Source organism: Megalops cyprinoides, chromosome 21 (assembly GCF_013368585.1).
Source record: "Megalops cyprinoides isolate fMegCyp1 chromosome 21, fMegCyp1.pri, whole genome shotgun sequence".
NCBI classification, from domain to species: domain Eukaryota; kingdom Metazoa; phylum Chordata; class Actinopteri; order Elopiformes; family Megalopidae; genus Megalops; species Megalops cyprinoides.
Genome location: NC_050603.1, coordinates 22,797,847 through 22,813,781, shown reverse-complemented (window position 1 = coordinate 22,813,781; position 15,935 = coordinate 22,797,847). Strand labels below are relative to the sequence as shown.

General features: G+C 42.2%; 1 protein-coding gene across 1 annotated transcript in view; it reads right to left on the bottom strand.

Moving 5' to 3' along the window:
- Positions 1–14,922, bottom strand: part of gabbr2 (gamma-aminobutyric acid (GABA) B receptor, 2) — a 196,455-nt gene extending 181,533 nt beyond the window's left edge. Inside the window, exon 1 of the mRNA XM_036515849.1 lies at positions 13,666–14,922. Coding sequence (XP_036371742.1) covers positions 13,666–13,977 — 312 coding nt within the window. The 5' untranslated portion in view covers positions 13,978–14,922. The remainder of the gene's footprint in view (positions 1–13,665) is intronic.
- Positions 14,923–15,935: the final 1,013 nt, after the last annotated feature.

Below are 15,935 nucleotides of genomic sequence, written 5' to 3'. Positions count from 1 at the left end.
GCGGGCGGGGTAGATCCTCAGCACTATAGGAGCCGGATGAACGATCTCTCAGAGGGGAGTTAAGGTACACGCCCCTCTCGTTCAATATCAGTGCGGCTCCTATGGGGTGATTCACAAGGAGGCCCCTCATCCAGCCTCCCCTGGTGGGAGTGAAATAGATGTGGAAATGAGGAAGGGGCGGCGGCTATCTGCAGCTCACAGGGGGTAGGTCAGGGTTAAAGGGCTGGAAGATTGAAGACGTATAAAAAATGCCCTCGCTAAGGGGCTGTCACCCCTCAGGTTATTTACACAGAACATCCCTCTCCCAGGCTGTATCGATGGACACATAAGATGCCTCTGTCCCTATGGCCATGTTTGTGTGTGTGCACACGCACATCTGTTTGCCATACAACTAATTTATAATGTAACTTTCAATTTTACTACTGCTGTTGTATTTCAGGACTTGTACCTGTTAGTAAATAAAGAAATTGCTGCAGCTGACTCCGCTATACTCCAATAACATTAAGGGGTTTGAAATACGAATTTTCCCTACCTCCTAAATCCAGTATATTCCTCATTATGATGTGTCTATTCAAGAGCCACCATTAGTGTCAAGGCGTGAGGTTGGCCTGGAGAAGCTCATGCTGAATCCAAAATGATTCCTTAATATTAACAAACCACACAATGGACTCGCACCCTCAGATCCCCGAGAAATCTCCCCCATACATTGAACATGGAGTCAGATAGTTCAGCTGTGCTCATTGATTTTTAGGGAGCCTCAGCCCAATTAAAACACCCCCCCCCCCAATGAAAGCCTGATATCGGCCCCATGGAGGATGCCCATCGTGGGGGAGGGTTGCAGCAGCATTATTATAACCCGGTCCTCCGTTCCAAAGTGGGCGAACAGCTGCAGAGACAGCCGTCGAGGCCCACCTCACCGCTTTGGGCACCGCAGCATCTCCCAAACAGCGCGTTGGGCTGTCAGAGCAATTTATTATCATTGCTTTAAGTGTGAGCCATATATACACTGCCTCTGCAGCTGCCGGTGCTGAGCAAAATTAACAATACATGCGCGCTGTGATTATTTACGGTGCAATATCACACTGTATGTGTCATCATGACCTGCCCAGGGATTTGCAGATGAAAATTAGCTATTAGCTAACCACGGTGCAATACATCAAATATGTCACTGCTTATATTCAACAATAAATGAATAAAAAAAAAATAATTGAGCTTATTTCCTTGGGAGCAAGTACTTCACAAAACTTTCATTCAAGAAAATATTAAGATTAAGATTGCGTATAAGTACACAAAGGCCAGATGAGGTAAATTTTGTTGCTATAACTTCAGTACACTGCAGATGTGTGGATTCATTCCAGTCTTATTCACCGCTCAAGCAGTAGCATTATGAGTTTCCACCTGATTTAGTGCTGTACTTTAGTTGATAATTATCAAATATATAACATAATCATAAAATATGTCAATCACCCCTTCCACGTGTACACAGTATCTATATTTAGGAATCAAAAGGTTTACAGTGTCATGATAGTGTATGTGCTTTCCTTATTTTTGCATATATTTCAAAAATCTCTCAGAGAATATTCTGTACTTCTGTACTCATCATACCCACCTGGTCAGTACTGCTAGCCTAAGATGATTTGACTATTTCAGCAGTTTTTTCCCATGGCTGTGTTCCCTGCTTACAGTGAATCAGCCTTTTTCCAGCACATTTCCTCATTTCCAGCACAGCCTCACCTCCATCCCAATAGAGATATGTGACAGGAAAGTGATTTATTGTGTTTTTCTTTAACATTTTTTTTTATTTAAATGCAAAGGTCAACTGACAACTAATTTATCTTTTGTATCGATGACCTGGAAAATCAAGAGAATGAGAGAGGATGGGGCAGCCATTCTCGGAATTTGAGCAGGGCGCCGGGGGTTACCGACCCGATAAGCATCACGGGACCTTTAAGGGCCTCTTCTCCAGCACCTCAGTTTAACGCCATAGGATCGCCACGGCCATGCACACACCATCACTGGTCATCCTCTATTGTTGAAAGTGCAGCCTCCATCTTACACTATTGAAAACACAGTGTCACTTCAAAATAATAATCTGGTCAGTGTGACAGCACCTGAATATCACTTTTGTGGGTGCCTGAGAAAATGTCAGCCCCTCAGAAAAGCGCCTGAGCCCAGATGTGACAGAGGCTGCAGCAAACAGCAGGCCACCTCATGACAAAGTTCCATTGTTTTTTCATATTTAATTTCAGGAGGATATAGAACATGGATCCCTCACTTATTATCTGGGAAATTACTGTTATGCAATATTAATACTATATACTCAATAAACAGATCAATCAACAAGATTGCCATCTACCTCAAATCAGTTTTGCTTTTTTCACATATCTGCTAAGTCCTTGACAACCTCAACAGACACAAGTGTAATTATTAATAAGACTGCTCTCAACACATCTAACGATAAAGCACTCATCAGACAGAATAATACGAGATCTTTATTTCTGCTTCCTTTCTCCTAGACCAACTTAACCATCTTAAGTTTAGATCGAGACATTTGGCAGAATCCCCCATTTCTCAGTTTTTACTCTTGACAAATGACTTACTAAAGTCACACCGCAAACTTAAATAGAGACCTCCCAGGGATCTGATTTTGTCTTTGCTGTCATTTCACAAAGTCGCAAAATGAGATTGACGCGATGGAAGACACTGCTCATCAAAGCTGTGAAAGTATAAAATGAAATTTATCATTTCAATTCAAATTCCAGTAACTGTAACTTCTGGCTCCTTTATTTTAACAAAATTTGATCTGAAAACATATAACTGCCATGTGACAATTTGTGACAATTTGACAAGTACCGTATACTGTAAGAGGACAATTGATAAAATATGCAACAATGGTTGATGAATATTTTATACAATTAAAAAAAGTAATTTTAAGTGACCTCAGAGGAACACAGAGTGGTTTTTAGTAACCATGTTTTTTGTCCCAGCTAATTAGTTTTTCATTATATCATGCGAATATACATTTTAAATATGCAGTTTTGCCTCGGAAGCCTGTTATGTTACAGCTTTCTGCATTTCTTTTAAATAAAGCTTGTGAAGAATTTAATATCTGGACCTAACTGCACCGAATTTGTTGAGCATGAACCTACTTTGTGCTGCAAGAGGAGTCCATGTTTGAGGCAAAGGGACATCTTGATTAGGACACCAAGAGCGTAAATATCCCACAATTTATTAGCAAATTGTATATGAATGTTAGCTGTCTGAGGAAAAATTTAATGGGACATAAATTGTGTAGCAATTTCTCAACTCTGGTTGCATTTTATACTTAACAGATATAAACAATATTTCACTTCTTTCTCCTTAATGATATTTCTCATATGCCACTTGTTTTTTCTCAGGCAATCCTCACTTCATTTCCCAGCTGAAGTCTCGTTTGTGTTCCAGTGGCTAATCTAGGTGAAACAACTGAGAGAAGTATGGGCCTTAATTGAGATCTCAGAATGTCCTTGAGAGAAACAAAAGTCAATTCAGTGAATGCCTCCTCCTGGTAGCTTGTCATTTCCATTGTATCTAGCCTTTTCTCCACACGATTAGCTCTTCGCTAGGTTTATCCACTTAGCAGTAGCTCTGTGAGAGGGACACATAGCATTTGGCCGCAGAACCTACCCTGGGACTAATGTTAAGAGAGAATTTCCTGAATTAGTTCCACAGAATTCAGCCTGTGCCCTCAGCCTGGAGCAGAAAGTGTCGCTCAGGGCCGCTTCAGGGATTTTGCTGCTCCAGCACAATAAAATCTATACGGGAAAACATGCTGCCGCCATCTTTGATATACCAATGCACACCATTGTCACTCAGGCATTTCCCAAGGCGGCTAATTTGTAATGTAGCGGAAAAAGGACTTCTGCCAGAGCCGTATGATAATGGCTCCACGCTTGGCAGCGAGGAAATTCATAGGTCCAGAGCAGTGAGAAAGGTCAGAAAGCATTCGCAGCAGTCTCCTCATCTGAAGAATTATCAGCATGGACCATTAAATATGCTCTGATACTCCAGCTGAGTTCATATCAGTAATAAGTCGGGGGGCCCCCCGAATAATCCAATAATCCGTTTTGAAATCGAGTGCAATGGGTTCAACATTCCCAGATACTCTCCGCAAGCCGTCTTTCAGACATTTTTTTCCCCCTTCGTCAACGGCCGCCAGTTACAGACGTCCTCAAAATCTTTTTCGGCACGGGTGCTCGAAAAAAAAAAACCCTTCACTGACAACATTATCGCAGAGCGAGGAGGCCCATTGTACATGGAACACTGGCGCCCCTTTTGTGCCGAGCAAACGATTCATTCACGGGCAGAACAATGGCCACTCTGGTAATTGTTCAACGGCTGCACCAGAGGAGATGCCACCGAAAAAGGCCGAACGTCAAATAACTTAGTGCCATCATACTGTACATTAGGTAACAACCTAGAGGCACGGGACCCTATGTAAGGGTATTAGCGTGTGTGTTCCTGACTCCAGGCGCTTGATATGATTCAGTAAAAGGTCAGCAATTAGTGCTCCACTTCTGTGTAGACTTAAAACGTTTACATCCCCCTTTGGGAAACTAACTGGGATATTTAGAAAAATGGGGACAAGTAGTGTACCAGCATAAAACACGAACAAAAAAAATATCCTTCTTTACTGAGTAGATTTTTTTTTTTTTACATCTCTTACTTTAAGTCTGTATTTATGTGCAGAGTGAAAATGCACCATGACTTAAATGTGTCACCCAAGTCAATAGCAGAGTATTGACCGACAGAATAGATCAAGTACTGAGTAGTCATTATGGGTGATTACCGAGGAGGAGTGGGGGCCAAACAGCTTGGGCAGTTTACCCTTCAAAGATACACCCATTCGCTTTTTTTTCACCCAGCTCGCAGCTGTGTGTTGGCATTAGAAGGCATCACAGATCACACAGATGTGCAGGTTGCTTTATTGATAAAATAGACAAGGTTGCTGTGCAGCATAGTTCACTGTGATATTGTCCCCTGTTACAATGTCTCCTTTCAAACAAATTGAGCTCTACAGTTGTTTTTGTTAACTCGAAAAAAAAAATCTAATTGCCACCAGTTCTCCACTTCCCTTGTTTTGAAAAACGGGAATGTTCCTGGGGGTGATCTGAATGTTCCTGTGTCTAAACAATGATCCCAATTTCCAGACCTTGACTGAGGGCACTCGTCCCCCACTAACAGCCAAGTAAAACATCAGCAGAGAATTCCCTTGCTCTGGACAGCACAAGCAGTGCTCAGGATTTGTTTTTACTAATGGCTCTTCATCATCCCTTTCTGTTGTGACAAACGTCAAGCAAGCCATTGACTCAGAGGCCAGAATGACCCCTTTAAGGTCCTACCCAAGCAATAACAGGGAGACGGATGTCTTGGTATGGCAGGCTTGACTTATAGACATGGAGACAAAGAGATGCAGGCCATAAACAATGACCCAAGCATGGTCCGGGACCTTTAAGCTTCCTTAAATCATACGGAAGTGGGCCTCGGGCCCAGAGGCAGTGATAGTGAGATAAGAACATCATTACAGTACTCCACAGGCTGTGGAGTTTACTATTTCAATGAAGAGGAATAAGCTCCAATAACAAACCACAGGGCAAGGTCTGCTGACCTATGATGGTAGGCTACGGCTAAGATTCCCCATATATCTCTGACAATAAGCACAAGCCAATTAAATACTCTAATATTGTAGAAATAAATGAAATGCAAAAATAAAGCAAAAATTGCTTCATGGGGCAGGTAATACTTAAAATAATAGTGGAAAAAGACTGATAATAGCACCTAATAAAGTTATGATGATATAGTCAGTATTACACAATTAGATTGTAGTAGGGTACATAATACCACATCCTAACACTGTAATAGTACAACCAGAAGCACATAGTAAGACTTCAAATTTTCTCCAACAATTTGGAGAAGAAAGTGGCAGTGCACTGTATCAGGTGGTTTTGATGTCTTTCTTCCCTGTGTTACAAGGACCTCCTACCCTTCTTGAAGGATAAAAAAAATATATAACATTCAAATAACATTAGATATATATTTTGCTTACATTGTCAGGACTGACATTGCCTGACAAAGTTACCTGCGAGGCGTTATTCCACATTTATGTAAAACAAATGTCTCTTGCACGCGTTCAACATCAAATATCCGTCTTCAAATTTCCTCTCCCCGGCAAGATCGCGTGCATTCCGTTGTGTTATGTCAGCACACAGCGAAAATAAATCATGTCCTCTCTTTTCTCCAGGCTAATACAGGAATTAAAATTCTCTGTCCCCTATCGGCGACACCTTACTCCTGTTTCATTTTGCAGTTTCAGCGGGGCTTTAACGCAGACACACGGGGCACTGAGGCGAGACCCGCTTCTCAGTTTATGGTATGGATTTCACATCGATAGCAATTATTTACGCTGCATGGAGAAACGGCCCAGAATTTCACAGAGAAGGAGCTACATATAAATCCAACGCTAACGAGCATCCTTGCGGACATATATTTCCGGTGCCCGACATGCTATCCTTTGAATGTGATGCTATTAGATTATCACAGTTGTATTTCAGCGTGCGACAGTGAGTTTGACCGTCGATACATTACGCTACAACTCTGCATGACACAGCCTCATTATTTCTGGTTAAACGATTTGGTTCCCCCACATGTACATCACTTATCTTGAAAAATAAACTCTGTTAAGCGGTATATCAGAGGCAATGGACACGCAACATGTGGGCCAGCTCAGTGTCAGTGCCAGCCCATATGAAAAATTAAAGTATTAAAATAGCAAAATGAATTGAGCATGCAAAGCACAGCACTCATATGAAGTATGTTTTATGTTACTATAGATAATTCAACACTGTAGTTAGCCAGTGGATGTTAGTGATTACTAAAGCTATAAAGAAAATGAGAAGGTCAGTTATCCCCTGTGGATACAGGGATTTAACCCATTGACAGATATCTCTCCAGTTAAGCCATCATATCTTCTCTGTGTTCCCATTAAACACAGTGAAAAGGTGAAAGCTATACACTTAGACTTAAGACTGTCCTTACCAGGACTACACCAATACAGAATATATGGTGTTTACTCGATTAGGATTATGGTTGTCAATGATAATTCAGAATTCAGAATGTTGTTTGTATTGAGATATAGGGCTACACATACACTCCACATGCTGCGGTTTGAGGCAGCCTACCTTCCAGGTATGCATAAAATGGAAAAGGTGAACTGCTGACCCTAAGAGCAGCAAGAGGAAGACAAACCTGGGACGGAGACATTGGTGTCTATAAGTGTGATGTAATCTGGATGAGGAAACCAGAGTGCAGCAGTTTTCCAGGGAGCGCTTACAATTTATATACTTTATATATCATGTACTTTATCTCTTACTTAGCAGTGAAAACTGGAGAATAAGGTAAATTGTCATTTATGTTGATATATTTTAATATATTTCTTACTGTCTACAGTATTTTACATAAATACAGCACTGTCTTTGTTTCAGATGGCTGGTCTTGCAGCCGGTAATGCAGCTACACACTTTAGGAAGTGACCATGGTTTAAAATAGTTTAATTCTATTTGGCTTGCATGGCTGGGTCTCGGTCATATTAGGGCTCCCTACTGCGGCTGTGTATCTTTTGTCATACTGCTTCAGCTGCGGAGATTAAGAGCATAATCTATTAACAGTCTATTGGCCATGAATATACACGATACTACTACCACTATTACTACTAATAATAATAAAAATAGCAAGAATTATTATTATTATTATTATTATGTAAGGGTGATTTATGTCTCCAAACCTCCACTGTCAGCTTTAGAAAAGGAGTGACTCTACAAGACATGTTCAGCGGTGTGATATCACTATCTCTGTGTTGTAAAGTCTTGAAAAGGGAACATGATTCCTGCAAGTTCTTGGCGAAAGAGACTAACAGGCAACTCACTTGTTATTCACAAATTACACACATTCTCTGGGGAAGCCACCCTAGCTGAGGCTCAGCCTGATACACACTGGTGCCTATACCAATAAACATTACTTTATCCTACAAAAGGCCTTTGAGGGTTGCTGAACATAATGTTAGCAACATTCTCTGGGGTAAAATTGCTTTCTGAAATGCAATATTACATGTCTTCATCAAAATCTTATGCAGGAAGCTGCTACAGAGGGCATACATTTATGATGATTATTTACTTTTTACATATTATTGTATAAATCTAATAATAAACAGAGGTACTATTTGTCAGAGTAACTCGATTCTGTACAGTTGTGACTTCTAGCCTGAGCACAGAGCGTGAAAGCAAACCAACCAATCGCACATCAAAATTCAAATTCAAAAGGTTCATATTTCACGCCACATGCTCCACTGGGATTGCAATTTTGTAGCCTTGAGCATTGGTATGGGTCAGGTCAACTAAAGCAAAGGTCCTCAAACACCCTTTTTAAATCAAGCAAAAGAAGTTTTTTTCTCATACCCAAGAATGGCACTCAGGTGCATGTCATAGCTTGATAAATTATACATGACTTGTTACAAGGCATATGACACTATGACAGTAAAATGAATTTGGAGAGCAACTGAAAAGGGTGTGCTAAGTCCATAATCTCTTCTTTTGAGATAACCACAAAAAATGTGCATGTATTCGTCTTGTCAAAAAGAGGATTTGGCCCCAAAAAACATACCGCTTTGATGTGAAGGATTATTCAAAGTATTTCTGCAGTTCATCGATTCATCTCCTCACTGCATCACTACTCATCTAAGTCCTTTTACTAGCCGGACTGACATAACACAAAGTACATATATATTTGCACGTGTCTCGAAACCACACAGTTTGACATCGGTCTCCTGTTTATTTACTTGTCATGAAAGAAACAGTGGCAAGTACAACCTTTGAATCACAGCACAACATAGAAGCTGTAGTGAGCACTTCTGCTCTTGTGCACGCTTTCTGGTTGTTGACGAGAACTCTCTGGCACTTGCAGTTTGGAGCAGCTCATGCATAGTTTCTGTGCAAAGTGCACTGGGCTCTGAGGATATGCCCCAGCAAGCATCTCAGCACTGAAACCCATGGCCAGGTGTGTCCCTCTAATTTAAACAATCAGACACTTTCAAACTCCAAGCCACACATTGGGGACGGGGGGATCAAGTAACAGCCCATCCCCTACTACCCAAAGTGCCAGAATCCACCCAGCCAAGGCCCCACATCCGGTTCCCCCACCTTACACCCTCTCCCACCTCTGCACACTGCACACGTGGGTGCACTATCACAGGTGCCGCCACCCCCTGAAGGCTATCCCCTTCTGTCCTAACCAGGCCTGAATAGTTCCACCCCCCCCCCCCCCCCCCCCCCCCCATGAGGGGACCGCACCTCCAGGAAGAGGGCTCTGCCCCACTGGGGGCGGTACCCTGCCTCTGGGAGAATCCACGGAGAGGGATAAAGGGATAAAGAGCCGCTCCGGGCTGATTACTTACATCTGCCGCTGTAAATCCCAGCACGCACACCCCCACCGCCTCACTGTGTTTGCGGCGTGTGAGGGGGAGATAACTGTAGAACGACCGAGCGATTCGTGCCGCGCTCTCCCAGCTTCCTCGCGCCACCGCCACGGACGGGGACCCGGGCTTGTGGCGATCCCCACGGCGCTCATTGGCTGAATGATGGTGGAGTAGCTCTGGGCAAAGATGGGCACTGAGGAGAGGCATGTATCTTGTATGTGAATTGATTTCGAAAGAGAGAGCGAGGGCGGGAGAGAGGGGGGAAAGAGAGAGGATCATCTCAGACCACTGAGCGCACCGCCTCCCTGGAAAGTCCAAGAAGCTAATTGGAATAATCCTTGCATGTCGCATTGGACCGTTTCACCCGTGAGGAATAGGCTTCCGAGTGTAATGTTATCACTTATCAAAATGCATGCACTGTTCATTTATCATCTGTTGTTTACATTGTGCATCTATTATGTATTGTTGCATTGTGGGCCCAGTACATTCAGGCAACATTACACAACAGTGCTTTCTCTAGCTGAAATAACTCCCTTGTTTGTATTTTAAACGCCCATCGCGTATTCAAATCTGATCTCAGTGAAGTGGTTTAATTGTATCACTTCTTCTGTGTCTTTTAGGATTTAATTTGCATCCAATAATGATATCAGTTGAGAAGCAAAGAGTTATTATTTTTCTGTCACATATACACTTTTAATATAAGCAAAACACAGGGTAATGTCACCTAGTGTTGGCAAAACAGGTTACCTTCTTTTATCAGGCCAGCAACTGCTAATAGCAGGAACCCTCTTGCTTTAAGGAAACACTATTTAGCAGTGCAAACAAGACTGTGAAGAGCATTTTACGACATTTAGAACACATAGAGGTCCATGACTGTTAATCTATAATTCTCACTGTTCTCTGCTGGTTTATGGGAAATCTTGTGTATCTGCCTTAATGTCTCTGGACTGTATTGAGGCTTGAGGTAACTCCATAAAAGGGGAAGGGAGGCAAAACGTACATGCAGATTTGGATACAATAGCATATTACTCATGGGTTGGGATCAATGTCTCAAACTAAAATGTTGACTACCTGTCAATGATTTTGAGGTAGGCTGACCAATAAGTGGAAATGTATATGGCTTGTCAAGCCCATCACCTTAAATTGTCAAACACTTATTATTTTTGGCATTTAGCAGACACTCTTATCCAGAGCAACTTACATAGGTTACACATTTTTACAGGGTTATCCATTTACACAGCTGGATATTTACTGAGGCAACTGTGGGTTAGGTACCTTGCCCAAGGGTACAACAGCAATGCCCCAGCAGGGAATTGAACTGGCATCCTTTTGGTCGCATGTCCTGCTCCTTAACCACTATGCCACACTGCCACCCACTTTTTGATAGACCTAAGTATTATACCACAGCCAAAAGGGAATATATGGAAGGTGTTTCAGTATATGTCACATTACTGCTACATTGACAGAAGCACTATGACATTTCCTATTGGAGCCTGGTTTGTTTAAACTATAGGATACATGGTTGTAATGCACCATGTGATTCCAAACTTCTCAATCTTTCACCCTGATTATTTCCAAGTGTATCCTACATGTGTCATTTATATTCTTGAATTAACAACCCACTTGCAGAAACTGCATTCTGTGAAACCAAGCTTCCTGTAAATAGCACGCCACAGACTAATTGGTTCATTGGGACAGGCCTACCAGCTATGGCTTGCAACCTCCAATGCTGCTGAGTAAACAGTATAACTGCACACATTTCACATCAGCACTGGAATAAATCATATTCATTACAGCAGGCCAGGCGTCACTCAAAGATTTTAGCTTTAACACTTAGGAGTGTGTTCTCTGACTGCTCTGGCCCTGATGTGCTGATATTAGCTTCCCACAGTGGCCAGAACAACAGAGGCACTGGCCATTATCTGTCATAGACTGAAGACCCACCTCTTCAGCCTGCACCTTAGCTCCCATTCTTAAGTAAAACTTACATCTATGTATGGCACTTGTGTTCTTACTGAAGCATGTATGGACTAGTTATCACATTTATGTCTTGAATTTATACAACTTTATTAGATTCACTTTGTACTTCTTTGTACGTCACTCTGAATAAAAACATGACATGTAAATGTAATGAAATGTAAATGTAATAACAAAAATAGCATAGCCCCCACGGTAAATTTAAAAATTCTGTCACTAAATACTGCATGCAGGCAAGTAGACAACATGGTGCTCGGTGTATTTCTAAAATTGATTGCGGTACTTACGCAAGAAACGTTAACTACAGCAGCTGGTCACTCCACGCATCGATAGTGTTTATGGCAATGCTGTCGTTGAAAGCACAGAACGCGTGTTGGAATCACATCCTCTCACTACCAACAGGGTTCGTGTGACGACAGTCTTTTTAACATATAAAGGTGTGTGTTCGTGTGACAAATAGACAGTTAATAATATTTCTTAATTGCCCTGTCGTACACACTGTGCAGGGATACCCCAGACAGTTATAAACCTTTAGTCCAAGTTTGAATCGTTCGATGTGATGGTGAAAGTTTATTCAATGCTAAGGATACTTCAAAATACATGTTAATGCCAGGTATTTATGTCAATTATATTACAAAATGAAAGGTTTTAGCTGTAATTTCAGCGTTGCAACCATCACTTCACTGTCACCATACCTCAACATGTAATGTCAAAATGTAAGTTGCATTTTTCGACATTCCCATCTCTAAACGTTTCAGCTATATGTGACCCCGTTGTTAAATATTATGCATGCACGTTGATACTGTATGTGATGTTTATGTAACAGGTAACCCTGTTTTCTTATCCTACTGCGAACAGCATATCATAAGGAGGTGGAGTATCCAAAAGAGACGACGAATTTACTTCGAATGTCGATTTTAATATTAAACATGTTTTCAATCTTCCGATTTCGTTATAACTCAAACCAAAGAATTGGCGCACTTCAATACATGGATTCACAAAGAGTCTTTCAATCTTCTAAGGAAACACACGGTGTTTAAAGGTGAGGCGGTAAAAAAAAAAAAACCAACTGACGCAAATGGAGAGGATTTGCGGAGGAATAGCTGCATTCCATATATGACCATTTAATTGTCATAAAAAATGAAAGAGCGCTATGTCCGGTGAGTCAAAACTGCACACACTTGGTCACATACGTTGTTTCTTACGTTGCGGATTTTATATTCAAAGGAAAGTAAAACAGAACAACATACTAAACCCTAATTGTTATGCCCTTCAAATGCAAGCTGGTCATCCGACAAAAATCCAGTGACAACAAATTACTGCCATCTTCAGGTGCAGAGGAAACCAACATCACTCATGTTACGAAATATCAAGAGAATCGTGACTGACATATCATATTTGTTTGTTTCGAGTTGCAAAACGTCTTGTTTTCTTTTCTTATGTCGATTCCTAAGACTAATGGGTCCGGAAAGATTAATATTAGATAGATATTAATGATACTGCTCCACATAAACTTCATAAAATGCTATCTGATGTACAACCCCTGCAGTCTATTTCCAAGTGTCGAAAGATAGATGGGCTTTATTGATAGCAGAAGGTTAAACTGACACTTTGGTACAACGGCTTATTCAATTGCGCCATCCTGCCCTGCAGCAATATGGTCTTTATCTTCCATTGGTATTTACATGCTGTAACACCTGATTGTTTGACAGATGTGCACACAGTATACAGCCAAGCGAAAGACACCGTAAACCCCTGTTGTGACATCAAAACTAATGCAAACTGCACGTGTATATACCTTATCTACAAGCCGCCAAGAATAATCTTGACAGCTATAGTTCCCAAATCCTGTGAAACTGAATTCAACTGGCATGACAGAGTCGGAGCTGTCGAGGCGCATGTCTCCTGAAACAGAATCTCCTTTCATCCTTTTTTTCCAAAAAGCTACAATTTCAGGCTTATTATTTTTCTGCAGATGACACACAGAGAACGAAGTAGCAAAGCATCGCGCAGACGTGCCAAATGTGTACGAGCCCGGTTTCCACATGAACAGCGCTGCACCTGCACGGCTGTCGGTGTACCCTAAGCGCACACCATTCCTGCACTCTGCATGTCATGTTGACAAGACTCTGACCACAAACCATAGCGGGGGCGCGTTAATGAGCTAAGCCCTCGCGGGTTACCTCAGTGTCGTAGATTTTGGGGATCAACGAGAAGGAGTAGAGCCTGGATTCTCGTATGTGTTGAATGGCAAGGTTGACAGCGGGGTCGATCCCTTGACTGATGCTGCTCATAAGCGCTGATTCATTCATGGGCATCAGGACCATTATGGGCAAATCTTCGCCGTCTTTCGAGTACCAGGCGTTGTCCAGGTTGTGCCCCGCGTTGTAATTGCACCCCCTTGACAACACAGGTCGAAATCCCCAAACAAACAGGAGCAGACATCCCGACACCACGATCATCTCCGATCTGCATTTCCACAGGGATGGAGCCATGCTATCTGTACAGGATAACGAATCCGATTCCACCCGTTCACTGGCCTGGCATGGCAAAGCGCTGCGTTCAGATGGACAATCGGCCCGGGGAAATTGTATAAATTGATAGCAAAGATAAAGCGGCAGTTGCAAGAGAGATCAATCGTAGTGTCTTGTGTCTCGATGAGGGTATCGGAGTGCACGGTATTTTCGCTCAATGGCGCGTCCCTATGGTTTTACCGAGGCTCCTTCCAGAATTAAGAACATAACACAGCTGATTTGACGAAGAGGGGGTGTTCTGTCGGTGATGTGATCAGGTAATGGAGATTCTTTTCCCCGGTTTTCGTGATCCACAGCACTGCGCGCTAATGTCTCTCAAACTCATTCCATCCTCTCACCTCCCAGAGAGTACCGGTACAGCAACAGCAGTACATTACATTCCGAAGTCAGCGCGGAATCAGCAACTTAATAAAAATCAAAACAATTTCGATTACGGCAGAAGTCAGCCACTTGCGTTGGCGGTCGTTATAGGCGCAAATCCACCATCCGAGTATATCCCCAGCAAGCGAATAGCAGAATGAAAATTGTGCATTCCTGCCAGCGCCCTGTTTCCTTTTGACGTAGTGGAAAGCGAGCAACGAACGGCTACTTATGGCAAATAAAATCGCAAAAAAAAGCTGTCAGGCAAAGTAAAAGCAGACCTTGCCCGGAGATCTGATCGAGGCCGTACCTTCCAAGCGCGAGCGATGCTGCTGCTGCTGCGGATGCCGAAGTGCTCTAGAGCGAGGGCTCACTTTACTCTGCTGTTGCTGATCAGAGCGCGCGCGAGAGGGAGCTGTGCAAGGCATAAAAAACTCAGGGGACTGATGTTACCCGCTCCTGTGCAAGCACGAGCCACCGCCGGGCAAAGGTAATTTTATTGTACTCCCCTGTTAACAGACCAGATAAGACTTTTTGAAGTGGTTTGTGTATGCTAAACGGATTCCCCAGGCAGAAACGACACTGGTGCAGAAGCATAAATTTACATCATGACGAGGAAATAATATGCGCAGTTCTAGACGCAGGGTATGATTCACTGGTAAAATTTTAAATTACATGATGCTGGTCGACAATGTATGTACAGTAAAAATAAGTTGTATCAGTTTGTATTCACATTATATTTGACGTATAATCGTTCAGGTCAACCTGAAAATCTAAAAAAAAAAAACAGCGATTTTTGTAGATGGTTCCAGGCACTCGATGATCAGTAAAAATCAGACAAGCCAAATATGCAGATTGTAGTCAGTGTAAGAAAAAACAATATAGTCAAGTCAACTGACAAAAACTGTGAAACGACATGAAATTAATATCCGTATCCTTTGAAGAATCAAAAAGCGCTATTCAGATGTGATGCTGGTTTGACTAATGGCAACGTGGGCGTATTTATGAAATTCCAAGTCCAATAAACAGTGCCACCTAGCAATCCCAACTGAATAATGAAGACTGCGCTAACAGGAAGCATAGACAACATTTGCAATTTGTTTATGAGACCGGTTTTTCGATATTAAATCCAAATACATTCCCTAATGCCGAAATAGCTTTGTTTTCGTTTCCATGCTCTTATTTTCTTTGCGGACTGCGTTTACTTGGAGATCCCGGAACGCTTCTATGAAATTACCAGCAAATTTCATGAACCAATAAAAACGTATCTGCGATACGGATCGATACAAAAGTCCACGGAACACTTTGTTCTCCTTGTTTGAGGTTCGGGCGCGACGAAGCCCATAGTGCAAGGTTTCCACTTCGATGCTCTCCTTGGTACTGAAATAACGTATGGACACGTTAAATGTCGTATCATCTTCTGTTTGTATTTTCTGAAGGATGCGTGCTCAGACAGGAGTTTACAAGCACTGGCAACTCGACCGTCTGCTTGCTGCTAAAATTTTTTCATAATAGCAGTATCATCGCAAACTATAAACATCTGCTGTTAAAAGAAGGTC